The following is an 18,179-nucleotide window of genomic DNA, read 5'->3' as shown; positions in this document are numbered from 1 at the left end:
GCAGGGAGCCTGCTTCTTCCCCTCTCTCTCTCTTTCTCTCTCTGCCTACTTGTGATCTGTCTGTCAAATAAATAAATAAAATCTTAAAAAAAAAAAAAGAATCTTAGAGTCCTAAGAGTCCTAGAGTCACCAACTTGAGGAAGCCAGGACTGGAATTCCCATCAGCACTTCACGCCTGTTCCTTACTTGAGGCATGCTTCACATACGAGGATCTCTAGGTACAACTCTACAGGTGAAACTACGCCCAGGGCTTCGGCATTCTTCACCTGGGGGCGTCCAGCATCTGGGCCCTGTTTGTATGGAGTTATCCGCTGCTCTGGCGGTGTTCTCTTACATATTTCTATCCCGAAGCCCTCGGACGATTCAGCAAGTGTGCCATTTTTCTTTGGAGCAGGCTGAACATTCTGCTATTCCTCTTTTCTCTTTACTCCCGGGATGTGGACTCTGAAAGTACAACCTGACCCAGTGTGTTCGCTAATAGACATAGTGATCCTGTATTTATCTTTGGTTGTGGCAAGTCCATTTGATCCACAGATCGCCTGCAGGAAGTGAGAAGGTTCAGTGGTGGCACGGAGTACTACACACTGAGCACTCCAGCGCCTGTCCTCATGGCCCTCACATGAGCAAAGATAGCAACATTTCCTGTCCCTCCAGAAGCATGTGTTATCAGGGGCAGCGGGACAGTCAGTCAGACGTGTCCCAAAGCATTGCAGTGGGAAGCCCTCCAAGCTGACTCCTGCCTGCTCTAGTTTCTTCTGAAGACCGGGTTTTCTCCCTCTTTGCACCTCTCATCTGCTCAGCAGAATGCCTGACCCAGTGTGAGAGCTGGTGACTAAGTAGGTTCAGAGAGTATGACAGCCAAATTATCCCAGAGGGGGACTCACAATTGAAATAATAGTTATGTCGTTTTCATAGAGTCTGCTGGCTATTCATACTGACTTCCATATGGACCCAAATCTCTCTGCGCATTTCCCTACTGTCTCCAACTTGGGATTCTGTCTCCTTTATTTCTAGTGGGTCATGTTCTGAGGACGGGAAAGGCTTATTACCTATGACCTAGATTTCCAGGTCATGTACACAGGTTCTTCCCTGGGGAAGAAATGAGAACAGAAAGGGACACAGGTTTTAAGGGACACTGTGAGAAGTATGGTGGCTCCCAGCATGGGCTCTGGAGACAGACAGACATACCCAACTGTTAGCTCAGACATTATACTGAGCACATCACTCCAAAACCACTCACCTGTGGTTTCTGCAGCTAGAGAGTGGGAAGCCTCCTGGTGAGGGTTAGAAGATATTACACATGTAAAGCATTCAGTAAGAGCTCAATACATGGAAGTTATCACAGTCACCACCCCCTTATCGGCGGGGAGTCTGTTCCCAGACCCCCAGTGGGTGCCTGAAACCCTGGCTAGTTCCAAAACCCTCTATATATTTTTCTTGCTACACATATATACCGATAATAAATTGTAATTTATACATGAGGCAACAATAATGATAAAATACAACTCTTATAAAAATATATGGAAACAAAAGCTATGTGAATGTGGTGTTTCTCTCTCAAAAGACCTCATTGTACTGTGCTCAGCCTTCTTCTTGTGATGATGTGAGATGATCAAATGACCATGGGATGAGATGAAGTGAATGAAGCCACGTGACTGGTGCCGGCATTATGACGTAGTGTTTAGCCACATCGTCTTCCGACCATCCATCATCGGAAGAGGGATGTCCACTTCCCGACTATGTTGACTCAGGGTCACAGAACCTCAGAAAGCAAAACTGCAGAGAAGGGGGGAGACTACTGTATTTTTACTGTTGGGTGAAGACACCCCTAGTTCAGGGTATGAACTAGCAAAAGGACTTACAACAGTAGGTTATTTGTAGCTTTTTCTTAAAAAGTCCAAGAGAGTGATATGACGTTGCAAACACTGCCAGTAGCCTACTTAATACCACCCTCTGCTTCTTCCCTTGAACTAGAAACACACTTTCATTTGGGGGCAGCAATGGCCCAGTTACAAATACTCACCTCTGGGTGCCTGGGTGGCTCAGTGGGTTAAGCTGCTGCCTTCGGCTCAGGTCATGATCTCAGGGTCCTGGGATCGAGTCCCACATCGGGCTCTCTGCTCAGCAGGAAGCCTGCTTCCCGCTCTCTCTCTCTGCCAGTCTCTCTACCTACCTGTGATCTCTCTCTGTCAAATAAATAAATAAAATCTTTAAAAAAACAAAAACAAAAACAAATACTCACCTCCTCAGACATCCTGCTGTCTGTGACTTCTTAACAGGCTATTGTGTTCCTGGCAAATAGCCGTCTGGTGCCTTTTGCATTTCTTACTGTCTGAAATCCAGCCTGGATGCCTGGAGGCAGACTATCCATCTTGCAACTCGGGATGAAAGGGCCACACTGTGCTGCTGTACGGCCACACCAGCTATGCCTAAATTATAGTGTTGAACTGGTCAGGGTCCTGGCAGGATATGGACAGCTCCCTCGAAAAGGCTAATGGTGGAGACTCTAAAAAAAAGGCGCTATTTGAAAAGGTGGATATTAAGGAAACATGATTACAAGTGGTGCAGTACGGCGGTGTTAGCAACTGGAGGAAGGTATGACCACCTATAACTTTGAAGGCTATGGCAAGGGAGGGGTTACTAGGACAGGGAAAGAAGCTGAATGGACAGGGCTGCCCGAGAGGAGCAGACAGTGCTGACCCATGCAAAAGGGACTAGGGGGCTAGTGGCCCCAAGTTTGCCATCTTCCATTGGTGGTGGCTCCCACTGGCCAAACCCTACTGGAAGTCAGAGGGCAGGGCAGGTCAAGTGACATCCTATCTTTAAGTCAGCCTCTCAGGACACTGAACAGGTGGAAGAAGAGTGGCGAGTAGATCTGTATAAGCAAATAGAAAATAACCTTGTACCATGCGGTAGGGTCTCCTGGCGTTGTCTGATTCAGCAACCTTGCACGTGTTAGGGAGAGCAGAGCAAGAACCTGAGGGTTCGGAGGAACTGAAGCCCATGCTGGCCCTGGGAGTCACCAGAGCAGCCCTGCCCTAAGTATTCTGAAACATCAAACCACATGAGGAGAACAAGTCATTGTGTGGGTATGTCACTTTGGTCAAGTTTCAGTTGTATGCCTGAATGTGGTCCTGTGGGATTTTTTTTTTTTATGATTTTATTTATTTGACAGAGAGAGAGAGATCACAAGCAGGCAGAGAGGCAGGCAGAGAGAGAGGGGGAAGCAGGCTCCTTGCTGAGCACAGAGCCCGATGTGGGGCTCGATCCCAGGACCCTGAGATCACGACCCGAGCCAAAGGCAGAGGCTTTAACCCACTGAGCCACCCGAGTGCCCCTCCTGTGGGATTTATATGCATCTTATATCTGCAGTATCATTAGCTGACACAGTGTATATCTGAGTCATTATTATGTGTTTAGTTTTTATTACTTGAGAGCCAAATGTTCATCATTCCTTCTTACTCAATGGGCCTGCCTTGGCTGAGTATACTGCTTTGTAGATAAGGTCTCAGATAAAATCTATTAAGGCTGATACATGGACTGGAAGGAAGGAAGAAGTTTTGTAGAGCAGCAATGAATCACTACATTGGGTGGGGCGGACAACCTCCATTATCACTTATTTCCCCAGGCCGGGCTCCAAGGTCACCCTCATGGGGCAGGAAGTATAACTAGAGAAGTCTCAGTTCCCTCTCCTTTTCCTGATGGGACTCAATGATGGGCCACCTTCCTGACCCAAGTGGAGGTGCTCTGGGCTCTTCCCCACTACCCACTAAGCTGCAGGAATTATGCCTGCACTCACTCAGATGAGTATTTTTCTTCCTTGACTGATGTACCGGTACCCTGTTCTGGTAACTGGTGTAGGCTCTACCTGGCCCAGAGTCCTGGTTTGCTCTTGCCAGCTGCCCTCACCATGCCTTGGCCACAGCTCTAGCCAAGACCCATGGCAGCCGGAGCCCTGTGATCTGCGAATAGACCTCTCAGACACCATCTGCATCTCAGGAGACCTGCTGGCCCTGCCTCTCTGCTGCTGAGTCCGGACCACCTGCTGGCACTCCCCAAAACTCCTTCCCAGACCTCTGCCAAGAAGCTCTTGGCCTGAATCCTCAACTGAGATTAAGGTATCCCTTGGACATGGCAATTTATGTGCTTGGCTGGAAACAGCACTGTCTGCCACCTCCCAGCACTAGCTCCTCCCTCTCTGGCTGACTCCTCAGTGGCCTGCTGCTCAGAAGGAAGAGGAGAAACAGGAGTCATAAAATGAAAAGAACAACGATGATACAAGTAAAACCATCTACTACTTCCTAAGGACTAACTACCTGCCAGGCCTCACACAGTGCAGCACAGGCCTTGCTTTGCATGGCAACAGCACAGATCTCAGTTTTCATGGTTTAGTTCAATGACATCAGGCCCTCAACAGCACAATTCACATCTATTACCATAGTATATTAACTGTGAGTACTTGCCTAAGGACAAACTCTGCTGCTAACTTTTTAGTCTATGAAATTACTAGGCAAATAACAGATCCAAACTGGGATCTGTGACCAACCATGTCACTAGTCTTTTGGTCAGCCAGTGATTGGTCACTGGACATTTGTTATTCAGTTTATGTACAGACAAAGCATGGGGTCCTGTTGCCTCCTTAATTCCCCCAGGGATATTTACAAGAGTCTGGTGATATTTACAAAAATGGATAAGACAGAGAACTGGCAGACAAAGATAATAGGGTAGCAAAGAAACAAAAAGCGGTAATGATCTGAGTGAAGTTCAAATCCAAAGTCAGTGGAGGTAGAGAAGAAAGAGCTGGCTGTGGGATGGCACTGTCACTATGCAACTCTAGATATGCAGTACAAGAATTTAGTAAAGGTGACTTTCTGAACATAAATGTAGAAAGTGGTTGTGCAGAAAAGGATGATGTTCCCAGGGAAGAGATGTGGATTAAAAAGTCATCTTAAAGGAACCCTCAAATATATTTCCTGATGTTGAAAGTCCAAAGAATAAAATAGAGAAAGCTGATCCAAACCTGGAAAGGAGTATGACAATTTGTCAAGGCAGATAAAAGATGCTTACTCTGTACAGTAAGTTATATGACAGAAAGGCAAGCACTGCTCAAACTACTCCTGATAAGTTTTATTTTTTCATCTATTTATTTGAGGTAGGGAGAGAGAGAGAGAGAGAGAGAGAGAGAAAGCAGGAGTGGGGGAGCAGAAGGAGAGGGAGAAGCAGGGTCCCCGCTGAGCAAGGAGCCCAATGTTGGTCTAGGTCTCAGGACCCCAGGATCATGACATGAGCAGGAGGCAGACACTTAACCAACTGAGCCACCCAGGTGCCCCACTCTTGATGAGTTTGAAACAAACAACAAAAAAATCTAACCCCCCCACACATTTAATTCTCAATGTCTCTAACGATTCAAATTACAGTATAGCAAATAAATACTAGGTCTACTAATTTTTTCATTTCCCTAGGCATTTATTTTATTATTTTTAAAGCTTTTATTTATTTATTTGATACAGAGAGAGAGAGAGAGAGAGACAGCACAAGCAGGGGACAGAGGCAGAGGGAGACGCAGGCTGCCCTGCCTAACAAGGAGTCTGATGTGGGGCTTGATCCCAGGACTCTGAGATCATGACCTGAGCCAAAGGCAGATGCTTAACTGACTGAGCCACCCAGGCACTCCTTCCCTAGGCATTTAAAACCAATAGGAAGAATTTTAAATATTCTGACAAAAATATTTAGAGATCACAGCACCATTGTACTTTTTCCCATTGAAATTTAAGGTCACTTTGCAACTTATGTGGTCATTTTTACAGAACTCCACTACTGGGACACCTGGGTGGCTCAGTCAGTTGGGTGTCTGACTCTTGGTTTTGGTTCAGCCTGTGATCTCATGGGTGGTAGGATTGGGGCTTGAGCCCCACATCAGGCCCTGAGCTCCCCCTCCCTACCTCTCTCAAATAAATAAACAAATCTTCCAAAAAAAAAAAAAGAACTATACTACCGTACAAAGCAAGGACTCTACATACATTATCTCATTTGGTCTTCAAAACAACTCTAAGAAATAGATGCTATTATTATCCTCATCTTATAGCCAAAGAATCTGTGGCTCAAAGAGGATAAATAATTTTGACCAAAATCCCATGACCTTCACCCTTGCAATGTTGCAAGTCCAGATACCTGATGGGTGTTTGGTATGTGGGAGCAAGAGTAAAGGGGAAAAAGTACTGAGAGATGAAGGTACCTCCTCTAATGGAACCTTGAAAGACTAGAGCAGCACCACCCTGAGAGCTTTCTGTTTTCTATATATACTTACAGAAATATTTACATAATCTATAATCTATAGTATAGAAACTTAACATAGTCAACCCTAGTGCACATGTAAATCCATGTGTATTTCTGAAGCCATCTTTTCTTGATCCTTCAGAATCTTGCTCCATTGTCAATTCTCCCTGAGGGAGGCCTAGTTGGTTAGCTCAAGCAACTCTCATTTCCAACTTCTTTTTTCCTTGCCTGCTTCTCATTATTGAGGCTGCAAACAGACAAACAAAAACAATGACTTTCCCAGACTCCTGTAGTCACCTTCCTGCAAGATGAACCTCAAAGTCTGTTCTCTTCTTCTTTCTCTGGAGTGGAACCTTGAACATTAGCTGGGAACATGGCCATTCTAAATGAAAACTACATGTCCCAGACATTCTTCGACTAACTGTGGCCTTGTGACTAAATATTGGCTTATGGGGTATAAGCAGAAAGAATGTGTTCTGGAGAAGGGAACATTCCTTCCCCTTACTCTTTACTGTGGGCTGGAATGTAGATGCAACAGTTAGAGCTGGGGCAGCCATCTTGGCTCATGAGTTGGAAGGAGGAATTCCAATCCACAAAGCCTACAAATTCTTGACAACTTGGTGAAACACAGCTGCCATGCCTGCCAGCTTTGGACTGCTACCTCCAAAATTCATGTATATGGGAGAAATATGCACTTTTAAAGCCATTGTTTTCTATTTCCATGAATACAGTGAATGTAATCTTAATATACCAAATACCCTAGTTCTGGTCTATGAAATCGAAGGGCAAGTGTGCTGGATGATTTCTAGGCAAGATGCTTTTTCTCCTTGTAAAAGGAGAGTTCTGTTTCCCCATCTTGGCTGTCTTCCTGATTTTTATCTTTGGGCATGGTAACATGAGGACACAGTGCCCAGAGCTGCAACAACATTCTTATGACCACAAAGGAAAGGCCAAGAGAAATTCAGAGCCACTAACCAAAACCATGACAGCACTGAACTAACCCCAGATTTCTTGTGTGTGATAATGAACAGCCTTATCATTTAGCCACCGTGATGGATATTCTGCCACTTGTAACAAAAAGCATTTCCAAATGTCATATTCTCTTGCTATGAATCTTTGTGCCCCCTCCCCAGATTCACATGGTGAAATCCTCACCCCCAAGGATGTGGGGCCTTTGGTATTTTGGTGTGTAGGTCATGAGGGTGAAGTCCTCAGGAACGGGATTAGTGCCCTGATCAAAGAGACTCCAGAGAGTCACCTCTTCCACCATATAAGGATACAGTGAGAAGTCAGCAGTCTGCAACCAGCAAGAGGGGCTTCACCAGATCCTGACTGTGCACCCCTCTGATCTTGGACTTCCAGCCTTCCAAACTGTGAGAAATAAATTTCTGTTATTTATAAGCCACCCAGTCTGTCGTATTTTTTTTTTTAAAGACTTTTTACTTATTTATTTGACAGAGATCACAACTAGGTAGAGAGGCAGGCAGAGAGAGAGGAAGGGAGAGAGGAGGAAGCAGGCTCCCCACTGAGCAGAGAGCCCGATGCGGGGCTCGATTCCAGGACCACAGGACCATGACCCAAGCCAAAGGCAGAGGCTTTAACCCACTGAGCCACCCAGGTGCCCCCAAAGATTTTTTTTTTTTAAGTAATCTCTATATCTCATGCAGGGCTTGAACCCTGAGACCAAGAGTCACCTACTGAGCCAGCACCAGTTCATAGTATTTTAACAGTGGCCCAAACTGACTAAGACATCCCTATATCTCTATTGCTCCTTCAATCTCTGCTTTTTGACTGCATCCTTCCTCTTGGGCCCACAGTCATGATCATGTCAGCCATGCAAAACAACCCAGTTTGCCCTGCATCCATTTCTCTCTCCAGCCACTGTTTTCTTTCCTTTCCGGGGCAAGTCTCTGTAAGAAGTAGACTACACACCTTATCTGCACTTCCTTACTTGTTACCCATTCTTTGATCTTCTCTGGCTTCCCTTCCACTTCAGTATTTTAATGGAGGCCACTAATAACCTCCTAATTTGCAAATCCAACAGACATTTACTTGTCTTTTCTTATCTGACCTCTCTATGGCTTTTGGCTTTGATTACCACTTCCGCAGCTCTGAAACTCCCTTTACCTGTGGCTTCTTACCCTCAGCTGTTTCCCTTTTGACCTCTGGCTCCTCATTCTCTGTTTCCTTCATGAGCACCTCCTTCTGTTTTTACCTCTTAAACATTGACTTCTTCAGGTGTTCTGCCTCTTTCTTCCCTTTCCACACTCTCCTCCTAGGTGGTAACTTACATTCCTAGAATTTCAAAGATTGAGGGGAGCTTTCTTGAGAATCAGGGACTTACTCTAAACTCATTAAGCAGAGTTGAGCCAAAGCTACTGTGGTAAAATATAATTTCCATTGGATTAAGCACCTTGTCATGGATTGAGTTGTGTTCCCCAAAAAGATATGTTGAAATCCTAATGCCCAATACATGTGAATGTGACCTTATTTGAACATAGGGTCTTTGCAGGTGTAATCAAGTTAAGACGAGGTCATTAGGATATAACTGTGAACTTATAAGAAGAGACACAGATACACAGGGACACCACCATGTGATGATGAAGGCTAGAGATGTAGCTACAAGCCAAGAAATGCCAGGATCAATAGCCATCACCAGAAGCCAGAAAGAGGCAAGGAATCATTCTTCCCTATAGTTTTCAGAAAGATCTTGGCCTGCTGACACTTTGATTTTTGGGTTTCTAACCTCCAGACTGTGAGACAACAAATTTCTGTTTCAAGCCCCACGGTTTGTGGTATTTTGTAACAGCAGTTCTAGGAAATGAATACACACTTCCTCCATTGTCCTGCACCTCCTTATCTGAGAAACCAGTTATGATTTGTAATCACCTTTCTCATAAGGTTTTGCCTTCATCTTTCCTCCAGTTCAGGGATTTTCAGCCTTTCACATATCACAGACAAGTTTGTGGGTTTTTTTTTTTTAAAGATTTTATTTATTTATTTGACAGATCACAAGTAGGCAGAGAGCAGGCAGAGAGAGATAGACCGGAGGAAGCAGGCTCCCTGCTGAGCAGAGAGCCCCATGTGGGGCTCCATCCCGGACCCTGAGATCATGACCTGAGTGGAAGGCAGAGGCTTTAACCCACTGAGCCACCCAGTTGCCCCGACAAGTTTTGATTCTTTAAATTTGAATATCAATATTGGGTTACAACTTTCAATTTTGCCCTTCATCTTTTGCTATAAGGGTATTAAATACACACACACACACACAGCTACCATTTACTTACATCATTCATAAAAGTTACGACATCTTAACCCTAAACTCTCAGAAGAAAGTACAGTTTGTATTAAATTATTTTAAGTTCTATGAAAATCTCATTGCTTTGTCCCAATGTTTCCAGTATTGTTTCAGATACATACTTCATAACAGAAACATTTATGTATGAGACAAAGAAAAATGTTAATACATAAATATTCATAGACTCCTTTGTTTCCAGCCATCTTCCCCCTCCTTTCCCAAATTCTCTTTGACCATATTGCAAAACTGGGGTAATCGGTGAGAGGGAAAATGTGAGAAGCAGCAGCTGAAAGAACAGTGAGAATTTCTTTTAAACCTATAAGGAATCACTTCTCAAAGGAAAGTTTAGATGGATGAGGAGGTAGAGAGGCAGGCTCAGGACTGAGGAAGATGGAGGAGAGAGGATGTTACGGGCTTAGGAGAGAAACTGCTAATGGCAAGAGATGAAGAAAAAGGAATTTTAGGAAATCGACTGTATGTTGCCGGTACCTTCTTGAGAGTGTGAGGAAGGGATTTAAACTGCTTTCAAAAAAAATTTTTTTTTCTTCTGGAATTGTATCTCTTCGAGTGTAATGCTTTATAAGACCAGATAATAAGGCAGCTCAGCGTTAATAGGGTTGCACATGACTGTGAGCAAAGGCAGTTATTGTATAGTTGTTAGAAAAAGGAACTATGGAATCAGAAGCCCCGCGTTTGAATCCTGGTCCCAATCCACTTCTGCAGCGTCCGTAGGAGAATTATTTTAGTTCTTTGCGCCTCATTTCCCCAACCACGGAAGGGAGATAACAGTACCCACTTTACCATTTTGTTGGGAGAATCATGAATTAATACACATAAGGCAATGAGGACAGCGTTTGGCAATGGAAGACCCTCCCATGTCAGCTAGTAATAAGACGGAAACCTACACATAGTTTTTCCACCTGCTGAAACAAAAAGACCTTTCGCGGCTAACTGTTGCTACACTTCTTGGCACGACACCCAACAAAACCTCAAGTGCCTGAGCTGCCAGAGCAGGCTCAGCTCCGACCTTCCCGTCGGTGTCCTCGGGCTCGGCTGGGGCGCCGCACTCGCGGCCGCTCGCTCGCGCGGCAGGCGCCTCCCTCCTCCCGCATTTGCTGGCATCCTCGAGGCCCGGGCGCGCAGGGCCCGCGCGTTACCCGCCCGCCGAGGCCGACTTCCATCCCTCCTCCCCGCGCTCCCGGCACTTCGAACCTCCGCGCGAGCTCTTCTCCCCGTTGCTCTGTAACTGTTCAAAGGGTCTGAGTCGCCCGCACATCCTAAATGCTCAATTAAAGTGACCGTAAAGGAAAACGCTGTGCCTTCTCGCGCAAATACAGACGGGGGCCCTGGGTGGGGCGGGGGCACTTGGTCAGTAGGTCTGTCTTTACACCCGAAGGCCCGTTGCCCAGGGTGCCAGGCCCGGACATTATGCCTGGGGGTGAGGGCGGGGCTCCCTTGCCGGGACGCCTGGACTCCCCAAGGGCCTCCAACCTCGCCCCCGGCGCCGGCGGTCACGTGACCCCCACCCCCGGCGCACAGCTGGAGGCGCGTCCCCGCCCTCCCCCGGGAGCGGCGGCGCTGGAGCGGGCGCGGTGCATTGTGGGCAGAGGGGCGGGGGTTGGGAAGATGGCGGCTCCCAGCCTCCTCAACTGGAGGCGGGTTTCCTCCTTCACGGGGCCGGTCCCCCGCGCCCGGCACGGACACCGGGCCGTGGCCATCCGGGAGCTGATGATCATCTTTGGAGGGGGCAACGAGGGCATCGCGGACGAGCTGCACGTCTACAACACGGGTAGGCGCGGCGGCGGCTCTACGGCCCCGCCTGTGGGAGTCGCGGAGGGGGAGGGGAGGCGAGGCGGCGGCCGAGGCCCTGACAGCTGTCACCGTCGGGTCACTGCCTCTTGAGGCGGGCAGCGGGGAGTCCGGCTTGGCCGGGCGGCCGGGGTTCAGCAGTGTCCTGGGTGGCAGCTCCGTTTCCCCAGGGCCCGCGGGGCAGAACCGGGCCCCGAACGGGGCGCGCCGGCCCTCAGGCAGGCGGTCCCGGACCCCCTCCCCCCCCGCAAGCCCTGCGGGCGGACGTGGGCGAGAGAGACCGTTTCCACCCGCCAGGGCCTCTTCCCGAAGTCTCGCCCACTCCGGGGGTCCAAGATCCCTCCCCTGTCAAAATCCAAAACCAACTCCAAACCAGAGCTGCTCCGGGCCTTTCTCGTCTTCGCCTGCGGTCTTTCCTTAGGAGGAAACGAATCGGGGCGGGGAGAGGGCTGGGGGTGCTGAGGAGGGAAAACGAGAGGCCTGGTACTTTCACCCCAAATACAAGCCCGTAACTGACAGGGGGCAGTCAAGATTTTTACCCCACTGGTAACCCTCTTTGGCGGGGAAGTGGTTCGTTGGTGAGACCGGCGCCTGTCTCGGCATAGTTGGGTGTGTGTGCTGAAGCTCAGCTGTGCGGCACTCGGAGAGAGGACCGTCAGCTTGAGCACCGCTGCAAATCGAGGACCGTCAGCTTGAGCACCGCTGCAAATCCCAAGTGCCCCTGGCCGGGGAGGCCTTGCCTAATAGTGCCTCGGGATAGAAAGGAGGGTGGAATTTAATTTTCCCCAACTTGTAAAGGCGCTGGCTCTCAAGAGGAAGCTGTTTCCTTGGTGTAAGGTTAATTACTGAAATTTGGGTCTATGTCATGATCAATGACTTTGACCAAATAACTTAATCACTGTGGTCATTTTAAGGTTAATAAAATAGTGGCATAGAAGAAATTTCATTTTTTTTTTTTAACCCTCTCCTCCTCCTGGCTCTCTAGTATTATAGTTTAAAAGTTATTTGACAATTTGGTATAGGGTAAAAATCCTGGCTTTGGAAAAAGTTAGACCTGGTTTGCATTTTGCTCTGCCAGTTGCTCGGGATCAACACTAAAGTTTCCCAACTTAAATGTCTGATTTTCACTTGTAAAATAGAGATGATGATACTCACCACCAGCAGCACTATGGCCACTTTGAACCGGAGAATTATTTGTTGTAAGAGCATGCGCTGTATATTGTTAAGGTGTTTGGCAGCATCTCTCATCTCTACCCACCAGTTTCCAGGAGCATTTCTCCCCTGCCTCCAGTTAGACAAATACACATTTTTAGTTTGCTTCTGGAGGCAAAGTCATCTCCAGTTGCTCCTGGGGGCAAAGTCATCTCCAATCTCCAATAACCACTGATACAGATGATCAATATAGAGTATATACTCATAGTTTGTGATAACTATTATTATAATTGGTTTTCATTTTATTTTGGCAACCAGTTACAAATCAGTGGTTCCTACCAGCTGTTAGAGGAGACATCCCTCCAGGTTGCGCTGCCCATGGATTTGTCTGTGATGGTACCAGAATATTAGTATTTGGGGGAATGGTTGAATATGGAAGATACAGCAATGAGTTATACGAGTTGCAAGTAAGTTTGTCTCAAGTTTATCTCAAGCTACAGCTTTAATAATGATCTTGCTAATTCTTCGAAAGATTGCAAAATATTTCATTGCACGTTTAAAATGGTATGAACTTCACATTTTATAAGCTTCAAGGAAAATGTTTCCACTTCATTAAAAAGCCAGAGTTTCTAATGTGAGTCTTTTTTCAATACCTAGCGTAACAATTGTAACATTAAGCTATCTGTTACTTAGCATCAGTTATACATGTTACAGGTTTAGGCTTTTGTATCTTAGTTCTTCAATTTTAGCAGCAACAGAGGGCTTGTGAAAACACAGATTGCTGGGCCCTGCCCCCAAGAGTTTCTGAATCAGTATTGTCTGGTGTGAGGCCTCACCCCTGGCATTCTTTCCAAGTTCTCATGTGCTGCTGCTGGTCCCAAAACCATACTTCGCAAACCTCTACCTTCATTATAGAGATCGTTACCCTCACACTAATAAGCATTATTTTTTTTCCTGGAAATACGTGGAAATAAGGGTACAGTTTCATATGTTCTTTATAAATTTGATTCTGTTCAACCATGCTCAGAGTTCTCTCTGACAGCCCTTGATTGACTTTTATTTCTGAAGTGTGCGTATGTTCACAGGGCTGTTATCATGAAGACATCTGCTAATTGACAGGTGTAGATGAATTGTACATATTCAAAAACAGTTTTAGATAAATAGAGCATCCATAGCCAGAGCATGAGTTTTGATTATCTTTACTTATGCTTATGCTTACTTAAAGGTTGAAATATAGTATCTATGGATTACCTCATTTCAGAAAGTAAGAATATATCAATTTTATTAAATCCTAAAGCTGTGTATATTTAATTTTTCATTTGAAAAATATTTTAGAAATACTGCTGTTTATTGTTCTGAGCTTAGGTTGCTATTGAGGAATATGGAAGACTAAGCTGACTTTCCTTTTTGGGGGGAGGGAGCAGAGGGGCAGAGGGAGAGGAAAAGAGAGAACCTTGAGCAGGCTCCACCCTCTGCTCTCACGCCCCTGAGCTGAAATCAAGAGTTGGGCTTCTAACCAACTGAGCCGCGCAGGCACCCCAAGAGGACTAGACTGGATTTCTATTATAGTGCTTATTTTAGTTCCAGAAATTACCTATTTACTTGTCATTTGTCCCTAGAATAGCTTACTGGAGCCTTCTGATTGGATTTTGGTTAAAATGTATTGGTATGATGTTGTGCTATTGACAATATAGGAATGCTTTCTCGATACTGTCGATTGTATTTATGCTCTTTTTTAGGCAAGCCGTTGGTTATGGAAAAAAGTGAAACCTCACCCCCCTTCTTCTGGTTTACCTCCTTGTCCTCGTCTTGGACATAGCTTCTCTTTATATGGTAACAAATGCTATTTGTTTGGTGGTCTGGCAAATGAAAGTGAAGATTCAAACAATAATGTTCCCAGGTATGCTGATTCTTTTTAGGACCAAATGTGTATTTTATGACTTAGATTAAGAACATTTAATTTCTGTCATTTTCAGTTATTAAAAGGGATGAAATTTAGCCTTTTGCATTTAAACCTAACAGTGAACAAATTTGCATGCGGTTGTATTTTCCCTAGTCCCTGGAATAGATGTCTGTTTTCAAAACTGTGCCTTTTCTAATCAGAAATCATCTTATTAAATGATATTAATATAGTTGCTTATAGCAACCTATTTGTACGTATTAAGCCATAATGTATTTCACTTGTCATAAATGGTAACAAAAAGTAAAAAATAGTTATTTTCAAATTAGATGTCTCAAGGAACTTGGTGACAAAAATCTCACTATAGCGGCGCCTGGGTGGCTCAGTGGGTTAAGGCTTCTGCCTTTGGCTCAGGTCATGATCCCAGCTGGGGTCCTGGGATCGAGCTCCGCATCAGGCTCTCTGCTTGGCAGGGAGCCTGCTTCCTCCTTTCTCTCTCTGCCTGTCTCTCTGCCTACTTGTGATCTCTGTCAAATAAATAAATAAAATCTTTAATAAAAAAAAAAACTCACTCTAAAATGAAGGCTGTTATACAGAAAGCTGTTACAGTGATTCATTTAAGCAAATATTTTTTGAACTAGTTGTCTCCTTTTTTTCCAAACAACCAATCGCTACCTCTTCTCCCCCCCCCCCCCCCCCCTCCCGTAGTGTTTTGATCACATTGTCGTTGTAGCACTCAGGATTTGGACATTTAGAGTCTGAAGGACTGTTTTCTGATTCACTGCTTACCATGTGTGTCCTTTAGTGAAAGTAATCTAATCCTGTTTTCCTTGGCTGTGAAATGGGAGTGATTAAATATCTACATTTCACTGTCATTTTGTTGACTAAATAAGATTGTTGGCTTTACTTTCAGAGAACTTGCAGGTTGCCATCAATATATTACCTACATTACATTGATGTTAGAACCTTAGTTTTTTTGTCTTTTCCAAACTTTAAAAAATGACACATACCAAAACATCACGGTAAACTTAGAAACTGGAGAAAAGGGAAAAAACTTATCCCACCATAGTAAGCCAGATACTTTAACTTGTGGCACATGTCTTTTTTGTTTTTATATTAAACAGATTTTTCTGGATACATACTTATAAAAATGCAAGAAATTAGAAAGTATATGAAGTTCTTTCTTAGAGTATCACTGTCCTCGAACACAGGCAAACACATAATTCAATTTGACGTGCATCTTTTAGAACCCTTTTCATGTAACATGTATTAGTCAGTTTTTTTTTAGGTTATTATGTATAATGGGCAAGCTTATCAAGTTTATGCTGCTTGAGGGAGCCAATAGATAAATGCAGTGCTTTTGAAAGCCTCTGGTTAAAGATAGCAGATTCATTTCTGTTCACATTCCACTGGTCAGTGATCCAGGACTGAGTGTTCTGCCTAGCAGGAAAGGGGAGGTGGGGAACATTGATTTGATCCTACACAGACATGTATTCTCTTTTATAGAAGTGGAATCTTTTTTTTTTTTTTTTTCTGCTTTGCAACTTTGGGTTTTTACCTGTTTGTTTTTGTTGTTGTTTTTTCCTTTAATAGTATATCTTCAAGATCTTTTACCGCAGTAGATAAAAATTGACCTTAATTTTTTTTAATGGCTAAAAGTAGTCTGAGTTATGTAAATTACTTAACCATTCCCCTACTGGCAGACATTTGAATATTTCCACTTTTTTTTGCTGTTACAGTCTTTGCACGTGTATAACTATTTTTGTTTTTTTAGAGAGAGAGAGAGAGATTGAGAGCGAGGGTTGGGGGCGGGGTTGGGCAGAGGGAGACAGAGAATCTTCAGCAGGCTCCATGCATAGCGTGGAGCTGGTCACGGGACTAGATTTCATAATCCTGAGGTCATGACCTGAGCTGAAATCAAGAGTCACATGCTTAACGACTGAGCAACCCAGGAACCCCAATTTTTGTAGGATTCATACTTGTAAATGGAATCAGCGGGAGGGACATCAAGGGTATTTACATTCAACTTTGTTAGGTATTCCTGAGTCAGCCTCCAAAGATCCAAAACTGTTTTATACTCCTAAGTGTACGGGATTGCCTACACCCTTAACAGTATTGAATTGTCTCGCTCTTACTAGTTTTTACCAAACTAATAGGTGAACTACATTTCATGGATTTATTTTGATTTTTTAAAAAACTGGTAATGAGGGGCGCCTGGGTGGCTCGGTTAAGCGGCTGCCTTCAGTTTAGGTCATGATTCCAGGGTCCTGGGAATAAGCCCTGCATCGGGCTTGGTGGGGAGCTTCTCTTTGTTCTACTGCTCCCCCTGCTTGTGCTCTCTTGCTCTCTCTGTCAAATAAATAAATAAAATCTTAAAAAAAAAAATGGTAATGATTGGGCACCTGGGTGGCTCAGTCGGTCGTGTCCAACTCTTGATTTTGGCTCAGGTCATGATTTCAAAGTCATGAGATCCAGAGCCATGTCAGGCTGCAGGCTCCACAATGAGTCTGCTTGTCCTCTCCCACTCCCTCTACTCCTCCCCAAGTGTGTGTGTGCACACTCTTGCCCTCTATCTAAAATAAGTAAATAAATAAAATCTCTTTAAAAAACTGGCGATGAGCTTGATTAACTATGTTTATTGGACAATTGCAGCTCCTTTTCTGAAATTGTTCATATCCTTATTCATTTTTCCTTTTTAAATAGAGTATAAATTATACACCATAAAATTCAAACTTCTTATATCATATTCCAGTGATTTTAGTCAGTTTGCTGTGTTGTGTATCTATCACCATAATTCATATTTTTTTCAAGTCTTCTATTTGCCTTTTTTAAAAGGGTTTTCTTTTTGTGTTATCAGTTTTGACAATATTTTTCTTTTATTGCTTTCTGCTTAGGAAGATGATTCTACCCCACAGCTCTCTGGTACCTTCACAGCTTTGTTGTGTTCAAAATATTAATAGATTTAGAATATATCTTTGTGACTAGTATGAGGTATTTTTACTTTTTCTTCCTAATGGATTTTCAACTCTTCACTACCATTTATTAAATAAGTCATTTTATTCCTCATTGATTTGAAGTCCCATCTGTATCACATCTTAATCCTCATACAAATGGGTCTTGTTCTAGCTTTCAGGATCAGGAATTATGAATTACACTCTGAGGGCCAAATTTGGTCTGCTACCTTCCTGTCTTTGTTAATAAAGTTTTATTGGAACACAGCTATGCCCATTCATTTACATGTTGTTAAAAGAGCAAAGTTGAGGGGCACCTGGGCGGCTCATTCGGTTGAGGCTGCCTTGGGCTCATGATCCCAGGGTCCTAGTATAAAGACCCGTGTTGGGCTCTCTGCTCCATGGGCTGCTTCTCCCTCTCCACTGCTTGTGCTCTCTCTCATGCTTTCTCTCTCTCTCAAATAAATAAATTAAATATTTTTTAAAAAGAGCAAAGTTGAGTAGTTGTGACAGAACTTATAGCTTCCATAGCCTTAAATACTTACTGTCTAGCTTTTTACAGAAAATGTTTCTCAACTCTTGTTCAAGACTCTATTCTGTTTCATTAATATTTTTACTTTTCTGTGATGGATTGTGATGTTTTCTGTAGGTTTCTGCCTTTGATCAGATTAAAGAAGTTTAAAAAAATTTCTAGTTTGCTGATTAATTTTTTCCTCTTTTTAGCCAAAAATGGGTGTTCATATTCATTTTAGATGTAGAAATGAACTTACTGTTTCTTTTCTTTAATCCATTA

The 18,179-nt window shown here is 44.2% G+C and overlaps 1 protein-coding gene and 1 long non-coding RNA gene across 6 annotated transcripts in view; one reads left to right on the top strand and one right to left on the bottom strand.

Annotated features, from left to right (window-relative positions):
- Nucleotides 1-1,521: 1,521 nt before the first annotated feature.
- Nucleotides 1,522-8,776, bottom strand: LOC123393284. The gene is made up of 4 exons (XR_006608030.1): nucleotides 8,418-8,776; nucleotides 7,557-7,647; nucleotides 2,243-2,520; nucleotides 1,522-1,776 (listed from the first exon to the last, which is right to left on the bottom strand). It is a non-coding gene; the product is annotated as an uncharacterized LOC123393284 (long non-coding RNA).
- A 2,384-nt stretch (nucleotides 8,777-11,160) lies between these two features.
- Nucleotides 11,161-18,179, top strand: part of HCFC2 (host cell factor C2) — a 40,931-nt gene continuing 33,912 nt past the window's right edge. For 4 of the 5 annotated variants that reach the window (XR_006608029.1, XM_013051545.2, XM_013051546.2 and 1 more), the window contains exons 1-3: nucleotides 11,161-11,363; nucleotides 12,854-13,002; nucleotides 14,275-14,435. Coding sequence is in view for 4 of the 5 variants with exons in the window: in XM_013051545.2 (XP_012906999.1) it covers nucleotides 11,201-11,363; nucleotides 12,854-13,002; nucleotides 14,275-14,435 (473 nt within the window). In the remaining variant the exon portion in view is untranslated. The remainder of the gene's footprint in view (nucleotides 11,364-12,853; nucleotides 13,003-14,274; nucleotides 14,436-18,179) is intronic. The other variant, XM_004743028.3, reaches the window with a different exon arrangement.

This window comes from Mustela putorius, unplaced genomic scaffold (genome assembly GCF_011764305.1).
Source record: "Mustela putorius furo isolate JIRA1106 unplaced genomic scaffold, ASM1176430v1.1 tig00000788_pilon_pilon_pilon, whole genome shotgun sequence".
NCBI classification, from domain to species: domain Eukaryota; kingdom Metazoa; phylum Chordata; class Mammalia; order Carnivora; family Mustelidae; genus Mustela; species Mustela putorius.
Note: the sequence above shows the minus strand (reverse complement) of the source record. Positions and strands in the feature narration are given on the sequence as shown.